This window comes from Bubalus kerabau, chromosome 12 (genome assembly GCF_029407905.1).
Source record: "Bubalus kerabau isolate K-KA32 ecotype Philippines breed swamp buffalo chromosome 12, PCC_UOA_SB_1v2, whole genome shotgun sequence".
NCBI classification, from domain to species: Eukaryota; Metazoa; Chordata; class Mammalia; order Artiodactyla; family Bovidae; genus Bubalus; species Bubalus kerabau.
In genome coordinates this window covers 21,474,761-21,490,956 of record NC_073635.1, presented here as the reverse complement: position 1 = coordinate 21,490,956, position 16,196 = coordinate 21,474,761, and the positions used below count along the sequence as shown (strand labels likewise).

Below are 16,196 nucleotides of genomic sequence, written 5' to 3'. Positions count from 1 at the left end.
AGGCTCCCCCATCCCTGGGATTCTCCAGGCAAGAACGCTGGAGTGGGTTGCCGTTTCCTTCTCCAGTGTATGACAGTGAAAAGTGAAAGTGAAGTTGCTCAGTCGTGTCCAACTCTTAGCACCTCCATGGACTGCAGCCTACCAGGCTCCTCTGTCCATGGGATTTTCCAGCCAAGAGTACTGGAGTGGGGTGCCATTGCCTTCTCTCTAATAAAAGGATAACCATGATAATCTTGATCATATATGTGTCCTTAAAGCAGTGAAAACCACTTATTCAATAAAATTGCCATAGAAAAAAACCAGAAAACTAAAAGTTTTTTTAAACTGACTTTTATTTTTTCCCCCCAGGCAAAAATTGTACAGATTTTGTAAATACTGTGAATGTTTCACGTTGAAATACACCGTATATATGGCAAAGCTTAAGAACCATATCACATTGTTAATTTCTAAGAGTCAAGGAGATAGTTGTGATTTGCTACAATATTGTTTCTTTGACGTTTTCTTTACTGTGTGCTTTGAAATTGGCTCTCATCTTTCTTTCTTTTTTCCTTATTTTTAGTTTCTGAAGCCACTAATGATTCGACAATGGATGATGTGGTTGAAAATCATGTTGCAGACCAACTTTCATCAGATACTACACCAAATGCTATGGAAGCTGAATTTTCAGGATCTTCTCCAGCCAACTTACTGGAACGACCAAGCAATCATACAGAGGCTCTCGGTCACGACCACTTAGGAACTAATGACCTCACTGTTGGTGGATTTTTAGAAAATCACGAGGAGCCCAGAGATAAAGAACAATGTCCTGAAGAGAATATACCAGCATCTTCACTCAACAAAGGAAAGAAATTGATGCATTGCAGAAGCCATGAAGAGGTCAACACTGAACTAAAAGCACAAATAATGAAAGAGATCCGAAAGCCAGGAAGAAGTATGTATAATTAGAGACAGACAACAGATTTGATTTTTGTATGTGCTCTAAGAAAAAAGTCAAATTAACTAAAGCATAGATCTGATTTTTAGATCAGTCTTGAGAACAACATATCAGCTATATAAGATCCCATTCTTTATTCAGCCAACACTTACTGCTATATCCAAAGTACTGTGTTAGGTGTGATAAATAAGGAGGGATGAGAGTAGAGTAGGGAAACACACATATAAAAATCAAACATGGTTCCTCCCATGACAGGAACCGATAGTCTTGAACATTCTGCCAACCAGCAACTGGAATTTTAAGGTAACAGAAAAAACCCCCAAAGATGCAATAAATATTAAATGACTTCGTATCTGTAAAGTTCTTGGCACAGTACCTACCCACCATCTTAACTTTTAAGATTTAAACTATAATAGTGACAGGGATGCCTTTAGGCCAAAAAACTAAAATTATGAAGTTGTCTGTTATATGAGTAGAGAAGAACTTTGTGAGATAAAGTTTCAATATTCTTACTGATATTCATTCAGAAGATTTGGACAGATCACCTGCTATGATGGTGCCCATGGGTGGTCCAGAAGTGGGTAAGACTCAGTACTGGTCATTTTAGGAGCTTATAGTCCTTGACAGAGGACTATTAAGTTTTATGTGAAAACTTGAAATTGAGACAGCATTCTTGTTTGTTTTTTTTCCTCTATTTTATCCATTTCCTATGTTAGCTGTAATTTAGAGTTTGTTGTAAGGTTGGATTTTTGTAAAGGCCACTTCTTATTTTTCAGTGGCACTACCAAAAAGCTGTTTACTCGTTCTTCTAAGCTGTATGTTTTGATATATATATACATGAGTTCCCTAATGAGAACTTTTACCAAGAAAAGGCAGTGTTTGACAAGTTATTTTATCTTTGTTGATGTCTGATGAAATACATGTATTATAAAATCTCTATAAAGAGCGGTGAAATTTTTAGGTAAACTATTTTTAGTTTTGTCTTAATCTTGATGTGTAGTAAACTGTAATAGGAAAATATTGAATAAGTGTGCAAAGTAACACCACTTTTCTTTTTGCTTCTCTTATTTTAAGAATATGAAAGAATCTTCACTTTACTGAAGCATGTGCAAGGCAGTTTACAAACAAGACTAATATTTTTACAAAATGTCATTAAAGAAGCATCAAGGTAAGTAATCTGTTGTACATTATGGTATGATGAAATGAGTCCCCAGTTTCTATAGTTGGTATTTTAACAGTATCTACTTTATACTTGTGTTGTTATGCATGTATATGACACATCAATGTGTAAATAAGTAATTCTTATTTTTGGTTTATTGGAAGTTAAGGTCACTTAAAAAATAGCCACACACAAATTCTTTAGAAATCATGAACCCTTTCTCTGTACACATTACAGGTATTGGCATAATTCTCATTTATCCTACTCTGTGGCTTTTTGATGTCTTTATATTTTACAGTCTTTCATTTTTCTCTGTATATTTGAACTACAGTTAATATTAGTGATTAAAAGTAACCTTGAAAGGCAGTATTTGAATGCAGGAGTTCACTTGTACGTGGGAAAACATGTAATTAAGGGACAAGAGCTGGACAAATGAGCCTTATTCTGATTGCTTCAGTAGCCCAAGATGATGTACTTTAGTACAAGGAATGTGGATCAAGATTATAAACGGTGACCACACAGTGCAATTAACTGGAAAGCATAGTTGTATGAGTTTAGTGAGTAAAAAAGCGTTTTTTTAAATTTCTCCTTTAAGACTTTTTACAATTCTAGTATTGTAAGAAAACTTAAGGTTTATCTCATCTGACCTTCCAAGATACCCATCTTTTAATTATGCTACCCACCCTTTAATTATGCACCCCACCAATTTCTTCCATGCTTCATGTAAAGGTTTTTATTTTTTTAAGATAAAGCCATTAATCCTTTTTTTTTTTTTTCCCCCCTCTATGAGTGGCTAGAGCATGGGCTACTTTCAAGTCTCAAGATAAGGCCATAACTTTTCATATTACTTATTTTGAATATTTAACCTGTTTTGCTCTTTATATAACATGCTATCAACTCAAACTTCATAGATTTAGCTGTATTCCTGGTGCCTGAATTCTACCTCTGTTACCTTTTAGAGAGTTGTATAATATTATGGTGGTTAGTTGTTATTAGTTTACAAGTACAGAGGAAGTAGGCATCAATTGGGCCGTGTTTTTGGAGAGTCTAAAAAGCATCTGCATACTTCTGTACAAAAGCAATTTTAGTCTGCTGTATTTATTACTGAAAAAATTTTAAATTTTTCACTTGAACTTTTAACTGTTAGCTATATCCTATAGTGCTGATGTCTGATTGTCCTTAACTTGTTGCTGGTTTTCAAATTGTGTAGTAGTAGAACATCACAGTTTAAATGTGAATGGCCAAATTTCATTTCTTCCATTTTGTGGGGGATTATATTCATATTTTATTCATACTCCTTTCAACATTGCACTTTCATAGAGCATAAGAACCTACTGGAGTCATTTCTTTGGGAACCCAGATTGCTGGAATGTTTATAACCCTTGTATTTATTAGGTTTTTTTTTTCCCCCGTTTTTCTTTTTTATTGTGAAAGAAATAACCTCTTATCCATTGTACCTAGGCCTGGATTGCTTGTTTTAGAAACAAACTATAATACTGTACTGATAAAATAATTTGCTAAGAGATTTTATATATCATAAAGCTGTTGATTTTTCATTTTCATTTCACTTTAAAAAATCTTCTCAAGGCAATTTTTCTCTTTAAAAAAAAAATTATACTGATATGTAACTATTTGTTAAAAAGAAATTGAGAGTGCTATTATACTTATTTTTTCATACAGGTTTAAAAAAAGAATGCTAATAGAACAACTGGAGAACTTCTTGGATGAAATTCATCGAAGAGCCAATCAGATCAACCATATTAATAGCAATTAAAAGAAAAGAGAATGTGGCCACTTATTTCACTACCTTCTCCAAATACAAAGTAAATACAAGACTGTTGTGATCTTGCATTCATTTTTTGACATGCATTGTTGGCTTTTTGAAATACTAAGAGCAAGTCTACAGATCCTTTTTCCATCATTTTACAGTGACCTTTTCTTCATTTTGGTTTATTTTTGTAATGTGAAAAGTATCACTCTAAAAAAAATTTTTATTTAACTAAAAATATTCCTCCAAATCTCTTGCTTGTCATTGACTCTTGCGTGTCAATTTCCCTCAGGTTCTATTTTCTTAAACCAACCTTCAAAATTGTCACCTCTGTTAAGGTTGAACTTTGCCAAAAAAATAAAAAAGTTACTTTGTAATTTTTGGGGAAAAAAAGCACATACATTAAAACTAGGCAATGTTTTGTATATACAGTTATTTTGGATATATTATTGTAAGTTGTACAAATGTATTTTGAAGAATATTTAAGAAAAGCACTTTTGTTATTCCATCAATAAATGCTCTATTTTACTCTTGTGTGGTTTAGGAAATAATCACATTGAAAGTAATCATTCAAAACCATCTTAAGATAATGGAATTTTAAAGGCATTGCTTTTTAGCATTGGAAAAATACACCACTTGAAGTTCACATATGTTAAACCTAACTGTAATGACATGTTAACATAATCTGCATTGTCTTTTTACTCTATGTTCTTAGATTTTATTGGCCACTCCGACACACTCCGTTTCTGCCTAGACAATGGAAACGTATCTGCGGATAGGCAGACTCTTAAAAGCTGTTTCAAAAGCAGATAGCTTTGAACTCTATTGGTTTCCTTACTTCCTTTCCTTCAACCCGTCCCTTCAACCCGTCCCTTTTCCTTTCTCACTAGGACTGTGGTGAAGCTGTCAGGGAGTTGTAAATTTGGGGGACACCACATACTTTGAAATGTGTAGCATTTAGCAGCTTGATGCCATGCTTGCAGAAGTCCCACAACAGACTGAGGGTTCCATGGATCTCTTTGTTCTGCTCTGCTGTTACACTTAAACTGTCCATTTCCTTTAGAAGCTAAATGGAAAGGAAACACATTTTAAATGACTTTGTCCATTCTGCATTCTCCCTGAGTTGTCCAGTATAAGGAAAAGGCAATGCTATTCACTGTCCACCCTCAGTCCACCGTGGCCTCACGTGTCCTTACTGAGGACTGTGAGCCTGTGGCCTGACTCACTCACCATTCATAGGTCACTGCTGTGCCTTGTAGTGCTTCGGGGATAATGAGTAGAAAAGAAGGCTAAAACACATTTAGATTAAGAGAGGGTAAAATAAATTTATAAAATTATGGCAAAGTGGAAGTATTTTTAGGTTCATAATATTTGAAAAACACATACCCTTATCTTTGTATACACTTCAGCAGATCATTTTTTAAATTTCAGGGGTATAGGAAAATGAAATTGTAATTTTTGAAGAAAAGCATAGATAAAAGTGGAGAACATGCTTGAGCTCTGTTACTTCAGTGTAGGGGGTTCAAAACTCTCCCAATACTGAAGACAAATGCTGTAAAGAAAAAAACATAATGTAGTGTTACATAGTATTTTCATATGCAGTTCTTTAAACATTTTTTTAAAACCTCTTAAAAAATACCTCTAAGCAGGATATCACTTAGTAAGTGGAATTGTTAAGGTATTAATAGTTAGCTGCAGTCACATGGCTAAGTTCAACATGAGATACACAAAATCCAGAATATATTGTCTGGTTTTAAATTATATATGTTTAAATTCTGAGATTAACAGAAGAGCTTTACAAGTCATTCAGATAAAAGTTAATATTTAACAAGAATATTTAGTAAAGCAACTAAATATTCTGTCTGTTCCAATATTTGCCCACTTTGCCTTATCAGAATGTACTTTCTTGCATTTCACAGGTTGCTCATGAGGTGATCCTTTAGACCCTTGATCTTTAATATATTTCAGGGTATGAACCGTAGGTGGAGTTGGGAAGAAGCAGTTTGTTTTGTCTCCTCTTGTCCTTAATCTCTCTGCCACCATACTCTCTCTATGCTCTTACCCCAAAATATAGTCACAAGCTTTGAAACCCATAAAAATTCAAGCTTAATATTCCATTCTTGCAGGGCTTTTTTTATTTGTTTTTACAGATTAAGAAACTGGGCATATTAGTTAAATTACTGACTACTACAGCAAAGGGGAAGGGGGAGCACATGGAGGGGAATATCATGTCTTTTAGGTCCTTTAGATCACTGGATGGCTGACTGTAGGCTGGACAAGTGATGTTCTCCAACAGTTTAATCTTGAGGTGAAGATCATTTTTGGTAATGTTCTTCCATGTGTCCCATGTGTCGCCTGATTGAGTCATGATTTGCCCTTATCAGTAAGCTTCGTCAGTTCGGTGTACTGAGGCTGAGGCTCATTTCTGTCCTTTCATTACCCCGTCACCAGAAGAGTAGCCACTCGGCCTTGTGTGATGTGAGCAGGTACCTCCCAGGGAGAGAGGCAGAGAAACTCACGGGGACTGTTGTGGATCATGGAACTGGTGTTGGATTATATTTTCATTCTGTTTATTAAGGCAGTTCTGAAAACTCTTTATCACAGAAACAGTGATGTATTCTTTACTAGTCAGTTTAAGGATTTTCCATCATTTTATGCAGTTGAATTCCAGAAGAGAAATTGTTCTCTTAACTGTCATCAACCTTTATTGGCTATGAGCTTTTGACAGTGACCCTTCTGTTCAGGTTTAGTCCAGTCTCTTGTTTCTTGAGGGAGTAGAACCTGTCGTTCTTCATCTTAACTGTTTTTGACCTGTATCCTTTCTAAGAGAGGGCTCTCTGATACCTGTTCCAAGTGATAAGTGACATTCTCATCTGGTGAAATACTATGAGGATATATTCTGTTGATGGACTTTCTCTCCCCCCAATAATCCCTTAGTAGATAATTCCCTAGTGAATGATTATCTTCATCCTTTTTGTCACAAGTGTCTTTGCTTTCTAGCACAAATTACAGCCGTACGCAAATGATTCTCAGATAAAATGATGTTGACAGTATTTCCTTAACGATTTGTGTAAAACCTATGCATAATTTTCATTATTCTAACTTAACTTTTTTTCTCTCCATAAATAAAAATAATGCCTGATGTTTAGTTAAAGTAGATCCACTTTTGCTTGATTTTGTTAGTCCTGGTCCATCCTATTTATTTTTAACACATTGTTTAGACTTGCCAACAACTCTTTACTGAGAATCTCTCTTTTTTCCCCAGGCTGATAAGTAATTGCCAGAGAAGGTGGGGCAACATTACGAGGAATCATTTGAATACTTTGTTCACTGTTGTTGAGACTTAAAGGACTTCTGCTTGTCCTTCTGATGTGCTAAGGCTCTGCCTGTACCATACCATCTTTGGATTAAGATGGGGTTGTATGGTAGGACAAGGCCTAGGGCAAATATTTGATTTCTGTGTAATTTCAACAAGCTTGAGAAAGATCAACAGAAAAGCTATAGAAACGCAGGTGCATTCCCTAGGATACTAGGGGTGCTGAGAGTACCAGGGGACAACTTGGACACTTGCGGCCTGAATGAACTCTCTCATCCTACAAGGCCAAGAAAGTTCAGCAACAATGGGGAAAAAAGATATATCATTTATTTTACTTTCATAATTTTTTTTAAGTCCTCCCCAGAAGTAGAAACTTAAATTTTTAAAGACCTAACATCAATCATAAATGGGCTGAGAGTAACAGAAGGCAGAAAAGCCACAAGAGGGTATTAGTCTCCTCAATAGTTATGAAATATTCCCCTTTCTCAGGATACATGACATAGCAACTGGGGAGCTTTGGAAGCACTACAGAAACCAGCTAAAAGGAATGCTTGTTTTAGGTAGGGGTGGACAAATGAGCCCTTGTTGCTAGAGAGGTGCTGATAAATATTTACATGACTTCTATCAAAAAACACTACTACCTGTGTTCGGTTCTCTCAGGAAAAAGATGAACGGCCGATCCGCTTTAAAAATAGGAATCCGAGACCTTTTCAGTAACAACAGAGCTGCAGGAAAGATAAAAGAGTAGAATCCCATTGTATTTTCTCTTCATTTGAGGAAAGTCACTATTATAATTGGATACAAAGTCACTTGATTTTTGAAGACATAAAAGCATCCTAATGATACAGCATTGTTTTAGTGTTATGATGGGGTGCAAATGGGAAAATTGAAAAGATAGCACTTAGCCAACACTGTGTCCTATTCTCAGAATATTTCATGGAATAAATTCCTTCCTGAAGGTAATTTTCAGAATGACTATTCCTTATTTATGGGGTCATGGTGCAGATCCTTTTCAAAATGGCTCTTTTTCTCCCATCATTTTCAAGAACTTGATTCTGTTAACCCTTTTTTTTTTTTTTAATGCTCTTATCACATCTGGACATGGGGTTTTAGTGGGAAGGCTTAGAAGTGTGAAGGCTGAAGTGGATGAGTCTAACAAAGGGGGAGACGCGGGCCTGCAGCATTCCTGAGTGCTGCTGACACCCAGTCCTCCTGGGCACACACCTGTGACTGCAGATGCCTGGGTGCCTTCCTCTGAAACCTCAATCTTGGCTTTGTGGATCGCTTCAGAAACATAAAAGCCATCTTGGCCTAAGCAGAGGAAATAGAAATGGGATTATTTGCATTTTGTTGAAAGATGTGAGTACATTTTTAAAGAACAGAGTTATAGTCTTGCATGCTGCTTACTGTGGAAATAGGAAGAGATTTGGGAAATTTTAAGGTGCAATATTTTATTTAACTTTCAAAGCCTCAAATTTGGTTAAGTATCCAATAAGTGAAAGTGTTAGTTGCTCAGTCGTGTCCAACTCAATTGCGGTCCCATGGACTGTAGCCCACCAAGATTCTCTGTCCATAGAATTCTCCAGGCAAGAATACTGGAGTGGGTTGCCATTCCCTTCTCCAGGGGATCTCCCCAACCTAAGTACTGAACCTGGGTCTCCTACATTGCAGACAGATACTTTACTGTCATAGCCCTATCTAATAAATAATCCCACTCAGTATTCAGGGCTGTGTCCCCATTTTTTCAAGTTAATTTTCAAGCCCAATTTCTAGTTACTGTTGAAATCTTAAGTATTTCTAAAATTTTGGTGTATAAGAATTGCCAGAGTATGTGTTAAATTGCAAATTCCAGAGCCCAGGAATCGGCACATTCAGCAAGCTTCTGAGATGACTTCCCCTGAATGCCTTCTTGGGCTGCATTTTAAGAGCCACTTTTAAATGACAGTCAGAGGTTTGTACTATGGGCTTTAAAAGGCAATGTATTAAAAATATCTCATGCCGCGTGACTGCATTCTGTATACCGAGCAATCAGTTATGCAATTACCTTGCCTCATGGGCTAGAGTCTGCAAAGAAAACGAGAGGTGAGAACTATAATGGTTGTATGTCAACAATTTCAAAAGCATCATAAGCTTAGCAAACCGGAATTTGGTGACGGTAGAGAAATGGACAGGTTTTTATAATTTAGCCATCCATCATGTTTAAACAGTTTGCTTGGTACTTGACACAAAAAATGAAAGTAAGAATCTTGAGAACGAGAAGAAACTAGAAATCCACACGCTTGACCAGAGGTCCTGTTGGGCAGATACAGGCGTTCTGACAGCAGGTACCGTGCCCATTTCCACTCAACCCTTCCACATGGATGCCACCACCTTGCAAAAGTGTGTTCTAGTTGATTCTAGCATGCCCTGGAAAGGGAGCGGTGTCAGGAGTCTTAAACATCGTGAGGGACATGCTGTATTCTGAGAGGGCTTCTCTGTTTTATCTTAGGCTAAATTATTTTTGATTTCTCATACGCAATACGAGGGGACAGTGAATGAACGTTATGAGAGAGTAAGACCAGCAGAGTACAGGATATGTGGCGTCTCATCTGTCTTTTACATAAGGGAGTTGTGAGTTGGCTGTTTGCTGTAAGGAACAGATCTTTCTCAGTGCCAGTGAAGGGGACCAGACAAGGGCCAGAGGGAGAGAAAAATCAATGGAAACAGTCACTTGGCATCACTCATCCTAACACTAGTGCAGAATCTGATTGGTTTTAGCAGTTGGTCTTTTTCAGTAGCATTTTTAGAAAATCTGTTAGCCTGTCTCGCTATCTCACTGAGCAAATGGAAATGCGGGACCCAAATGAGAACTGTGTGTATAAGGAATGGTTAATGGTCATGGGACGGTTTTACTAATCTGTGACTTCATTACTGTCTAGAATGGTATCCAAATATTTAATGAAATGAGCAGAGGTTCTCTGTCAGCTAGAATACAGTTGAATACATTTGTGTTAGAGTCCAGACGCCCTGGCACAATGTGAGAAATGGTGCCAACTGGTTGGTATGAATGAGTTTTTCAGTAGATGACTTGGCTATTTCACTTTCTTGAAACTGCAACTGAGGAGCTTTTTTCTCCATCCTATTACAGGAGTGGCCCAAGAAGTGACATTTACATGTTTGCACAGACGTAGGCTTAGACCCATAGCCTGGCATGCCTCGGCATCCTCATCTCCTATACATTTTATCTCTGGTAAGAGTTAATATTTCAGAAGACCAGCATTTGTCATCAAAACAAGGATTCAGGAGTCATCTGTGGGTTGTGTTTTTCTTCTTGCTTGATCTTGTATTGCAGATCCCAATTTGCTTACTTCTGTTAAGTGGCTCTGGATATGTTATGCAATGAACTCAGCCTAGAGGATCCTCCTGGCTTTGGGCATATTCTCTCCTGCAGTGTTGGCAACTGTCTAATGCCACTGAGGGCCATTCAACCTGTTTCCCCAAAATTTGTTCCCAAGGTTGTTTACAGGTGCTATTCTGTATAAAGGGTTCCACGAGTAATAACATGGGAAATGCAAATTGAATAGGCTTGTGCTTTTGTTTTTAACAATAGACTTCTTAGAGTTGCTCATTTGTTAATGTTCATGGTGTTCATAGCTCTACAGGAGCGTGGTCATATGTAGTGTTTAACCATGGAATGACTCACACGATCTCCTGTCCCCAAATTTACCAGGTTAGCATTCTACAGAACCTACTTTGGCTAGCCGCCTTCCCCTCAATAAACCCTTCCACTCCTATATTACATTTCAATATCCAAAGCAAATGAATAAACTCTTCTTCCATAACATCTTCTGTGTTTCCATCTGAACCTTCCTTTTTAGACTGTAAGCTCCCAGAAAACAGAAGCTGTATTATTCTAAATACTTGTTACCTCGCTCAACTAGCATAATAGTGCTTGGCACACATAGGTGTATAGTGAATGTTGGACGAATGACTGAATACTGGGGGCTCGCTCCACACACTACATTTGTTTCATTTCCCCCATAAAAACAGCTGCCTTAATGTCCTTTAATCTGATTTTCACTCGTAAGGAAATGGTTGGTGTCTGTGGACTCAGGGGCGCAGCACAGGAGTCCTTGGCAAGTGTCATCTGAATGACTCCGAGCCCCCTTCCCCTTTGTTAGTGGAGCCCATGGTGCTTTGTATGTGGCCATACTCTCAGAAGGTTAAGGGTTTTCATAATGTGAGACTGTATAAACATAAGATTTGCAAAATGTAAACTGATAATCTGACATTCCATTGTCAGCTTCTCATTGTCACATCGTTGGCTGTGTCTTTTGTCTCCCCAGATATTATTACTTAATATTGGCAGTATTAACGCTTTGAAAAAGTTATTGCCAGGATCTGCTTCTAGTTTATCTTTCCCCTCTTCTTGTCACTTAGTTGTAGATGGAGAGTGTATCTCACATAGCAGCCAGCCCAGAATATACAGAGTGCCGGAAAGAACCTGAAATGGCCTCTGCAAGTAGGTAGTTAGTTCCTCTCTCCGTCCTTCTCCTCTAGCCCTCTCCTCACATCTTGCTTTCTTGCCACTCTCCCAGCCAGCTTTGTTAAGGTGTAATTGACATGTACAGTGTAAGTTTCAGGTGTATAATATGATGATTTTATGTATGTGTATATTGCAAATAAGATAATATACTTTGTATCTGTACCCTTTGACCACCTTCAGCCATTCTCCCCACCCTGGCCACCACCACTGTGTACTCTGATTCTATGATTTTAGCTTTTTATTAGATTAGATTTAGATTTTAGATTATATATAGTATATGTGAGATCATACAGTATCTTTCTCTGACTTAATTCACTTATCCTAATGCACTCAGGGTTTTCTATAATGTTGGAAATGGCAGGATTTTCTTCTTTTTATGGCCAAATAATATTCCACTGTATATGTTGACACTTAACTTTTTCCATGACTGTTCTAAACAATAGAACATGAGGGTGCAGATATCTCTGTGACACAATGATTTCATTTCCTTTGGATATATACCCAGATATGGAATTGCTGGATTATATAGAAGTACTATTTTACTTTTTTGAGGAAGCATGATACCGTTTTCCATAGTGGCCGCACCAGTTTACATTCCTACCAACAGTGCACGAGGGATCCCTTTTTATCCACATTCTTACCAACACTTGCTATTTCTTCTTGGCTATGGCGTACGGCTTGCAGGATCTTAGTTCCCTGACCAGGGGTCTAACCTGCGCCCTCAGCAGTGAGAGTGTGGAGTCCTAACCACTGAACTCTTGCCATTTCTTATCGTTTTGATAACAGCCATTTTCAAAGTTTCTGTTGAGAAATCCACTGGTTGTCTTATGGGGGTTCCTTGTACGTAACTCGTTTCTTCTCTTGTGTGCATGCTTAGTTGCTTAGTTGTGTCCAACTCTTTGAGACCCCATGGACTGCAGCCTGTCAGGCTCCTCTGTCCATGGGGATTCTCCAGGCAAGAGTACTGGAGTGGGTTGCCATTTCCTTCTCCAGGGCATCTTCCTAAGCCAGGGACTGAACCTGGGTCTCCTGCATCACAGGCGAATTCTTTACCGTCTGAGCCATCAGGGAAGTCCCCCTTCTCCCTTGCTGCTTTCCAAATTCTTTGTCTTTGACTTTAGACTAATTATAACGTGTTTCAGGGTAGCCCTTTTCAAGTACAACCTATTTGGGGTCATGGCCCTCAAAAATCTGGATGCCCATTTTTCTCTCCAATTTTGGGAAATTTTCAGCCAGTATTTCTTTAAATAGACTTTCTGTCCCTCTCTCTTCTCTTTCTGGGATTCCCATAGTGTATATATTGTTCCTTCCCATAGCGTATATATTGCTGGCTTTGAAGAAAGCCAACTACCGTAGGCTTTCTTCACTCTATTCCTTTTGCTCCTCTTACTAGATAATTTCAAATGTAATTCACTGGGGTTTTTGTTTTTTCCTTTGCTTGATCAAGTCTGCTGTTGAGGCTCTAATCTTCAGTGCAGTGACTGTATTAAGCGTTAGGATTTCTGTTTTGGTTTTTTGATAGTTTCTGTTTCTTTCTTGAACTTACTTATTTGTGCACTGTTTTCTCAATTTTGTCTGTGCATTCCTGTAGTTTACTGAACTTCTTTAAGAGGATTACTCAGAATTCTTTGTTCATAGATCTCCATTTCTCTATGAGAGTTGAGTGAGTGGGTGTTAGTTGCTCATTCATGTCCGACTCTTTGCGACCCCATGGACTACAGCCTGCCAGGCTCCTCTGTCCATGGGATTCTCCAGGCAAGCATACTGGAGTTAGTTACTGGGGTTTTATTTGTTTCTTTCAGTTCTATCATGTTTTTCTAATCTTTCATGTGCCTTCATCCCTTGCATTAACATCTATGTATTTAAAGTAAGCAGTCTGCTCTCCCAGACTTTATAGATTTGCTGTGGCAGGAAAAAGACCTTCACCAGTCAGCTCCCAGCAGCTATGGATGGGTGAGGCCTTCTATCAGGGTCTCTGTTTGAACAAGGCTACTGCATATGCTCAGAGGTTGCAGGGGTTGCTGCTGGCTGGGTTCTTTGGTTGGGTGGGACTGCTGGCTAGACTGTGCGTTCTAGTGAAGCCACTGGGTGGGCTTCCTCTTTAGGTGGAGCTTCTGGCTATGTTTCATGGTTGGGTTGAGCTGCTAGTTCGGTAATCACCTCTGGTTGAGTGAGGTTGCAGGCTGTGTTCCCTGGCAGGATGGTATGATTGGGCAGCTGTGGGCTGGGCTCTGCAACCATTCCTGGTCAGATGGGGACTCAGGGTGTGTTTCCCAACTGGATGGTGCTATTGGCTGGGCTCCGTGTCAGGTGGGGCCACAGGCTGGGCTTTGGCTTGGTGGTACCATGAGTTGAGCTCCAAGGTCATCCACAGTCCATGATCAGGCTTCCTGGTTATGTGGTGTCAGGGACTGTGCTCAACAGTTGGGCAGGGCGTCTGACTTAGCTCTGCCCAAGCACGGCCGTAGGATAGGCTTCTTGGCAATCTGGGTTCTCTGGCCAGGCTTCCTGCATGAGTGGGACATGAGACTATGCTTGGTGGTTAGGTTGGGCTGTGAACTTGCTTTCCTGCCTGGGTGAGTTGGGAGTATGGTGGCCCTTTCACCAGAGACCCAAATCCCAAGAAGAGCCAACTGAGCCCTCTGGCCAGATGGGGCCACTGGCTTGGCTCTGCCCATGGGCATTGCTCCTGGCTGGGGATTTTGCTCAGGTGCACTGCAGTATGCTCTTTTAAGGTGTAGGTGCTGAATGCTGTATGTAGGCTTTGCCCCCCTTCTCCATCTCTCTGATCCGTGAGGCAGGACCTGAGTGGGTCTGCCAGGATGTGTCCTGAAACACTTGAATGAGCTGGATGAGCCAGATGTCCACCTTGGGCCTCTCTTCTCTCACTGGAGAAACCATGGACCAGGGGGCACTCTCGGTGCAGTGCTGCGTCAGCCTGGAGCGGGTGGTGATGTGGTCAGAAAGGAGCCATTCCTCTTACTTTCTTTTTATGCCTTTTTAAAAAAAGTATAACTTTATTTACTTTTGGCCGCACTGGGTCTTCATTGCTGCATGGGCTTTTTTCTAGTTACAGTAAGTGGGGGCTACCCTTTAGCTGTGGTGTGCGGGCGTCTCATGTTGTGGAGCACGGGCTGTGGGGCACGTGGACTCAGCAGTTGCAGCTCTAGGGCACCAGAGCACAGGCTCAATAGCTGTGGTGCACATGGGCTTAGTCGCTCTGCGGCGTGTGGGATCTTCCTAGCCCAGGGATCGAATCCATGTCTCCTACATGGGCAGGAGGATTCTGTACCCCTGAGCCACCAGGGAAACCATTTCTTCTTACTTTCTAACGTGGTCCTTCTCAGTCTCTGTGTTTCAGAGGGGTGCTTCAGCCTCACCCCCAGGTGAGGGCATTTCTACAATGTTGATGTATGTGTGGAGACTTGCTAGTTGGTCTTCTTAGGAAAGAGACTGAAGACCAGAATGACCTATGTTGCTATCTTGATGACCTTCTCTAGCTCTGCCCAATCACTGGTATGGCATAAGTTAACTTCAGTTCACAACCAAACAACTCTGGCTGGTTTGTTCATTCACATCATAGAAATAGGGAGCTTGTACGTCTTCCCGAGCAGAGGTTGGAAACCAGTCACAAAAGTTAAGAATAAGACAGTTTCTTCAAAGTTTCAAGTTTGTGCACAAGGACTATTTCTTAGATTAGGAAGCTTGGGTTGGTATCAAAGCCTACAGGAAGTGGGACTGCTCAGAAAGTGGATCTCTAGCTGGTGTCTTTAGTGTGAGTGACACTGGCAGTATTCTTAAAAGCTTCATAACATGTAGTGCCTAGGTGGCTAGAAAAACAGCATAGGCCCAGCTGGGCGTTCTTCATGCAGCAAAAATAGGATTTGAGGCCATAAAAGAAGAAATGAGTGACTTTTTAAATGGAGAAGGGGAACTTGATTCTGGGCTTTGGTGCCAAATAGAAAGAAAAAACCAAATGTTCCCAGTGGTTGCTGAGTGTCCATTAGTAGTACAAAACTACTTGTTAATTGTAGGATGGGAGGCCCCTTGTTAATTGTAGGATGGGAGACCAGCATTTTCTGATCACTTGCTCTCTGTCAAGCTCTCTTTGCTGTATGATAATTTGCTTTGCTGTATGATAATTTCATCTCTGCAAGTAAGATGTGAGGTGGGAGGTGGCTACCCCATTTTAGGCATGACACATCTATTGTTAGATTCAGTGGCCATGTCTCCAGAATTAAGTCAACAGTCTACTTAGGCACAGAAGTAACTAGTCTATTGATCATATTTAAAGAAAGACATCGGAAAGCAGTATTTTAGACAGCTAACTCTATCTGTAAAAAGCCAGATATTAAATATTTTAGCCATTATAGAGCATATGGCATCTGTTGCAAAGTCTCAGTTCTGCCATTATAGCAGGAAAGCAGCCATGGGTGAGTTTAAATGAATGGGAGTGGCTGTGTTTCAATAAAACTTTATTTATAAAAACAGGTG

The 16,196-nt window shown here is 39.5% G+C and overlaps 2 protein-coding genes across 3 annotated transcripts in view; one reads left to right on the top strand and one right to left on the bottom strand.

The window, feature by feature from the left end:
- Nucleotides 1-4,393, top strand: part of INTS6 (integrator complex subunit 6) — an 83,252-nt gene extending 78,859 nt beyond the window's left edge. For both annotated transcript variants that reach the window (XM_055542212.1, XM_055542213.1), the window contains 3 exons: nt 560-931; nt 2,009-2,102; nt 3,774-4,393. In XM_055542212.1, coding sequence (XP_055398187.1) covers nt 560-931; nt 2,009-2,102; nt 3,774-3,867 — 560 coding nt within the window. In that variant the 3' untranslated portion in view covers nt 3,868-4,393. The remainder of the gene's footprint in view (nt 1-559; nt 932-2,008; nt 2,103-3,773) is intronic.
- A 777-nt stretch (nt 4,394-5,170) lies between these two features.
- The window catches only part of SERPINE3 (serpin family E member 3), a 30,189-nt gene continuing 19,163 nt past the window's right edge, over nt 5,171-16,196 (bottom strand). Inside the window, exons 6-8 of the mRNA XM_055542217.1 lie at nt 8,402-8,488; nt 7,819-7,902; nt 5,171-5,413 (exon numbers count right to left, since the gene is read on the bottom strand). Coding sequence (XP_055398192.1) covers nt 5,370-5,413; nt 7,819-7,902; nt 8,402-8,488 — 215 coding nt within the window. The 3' untranslated portion in view covers nt 5,171-5,369. The remainder of the gene's footprint in view (nt 5,414-7,818; nt 7,903-8,401; nt 8,489-16,196) is intronic.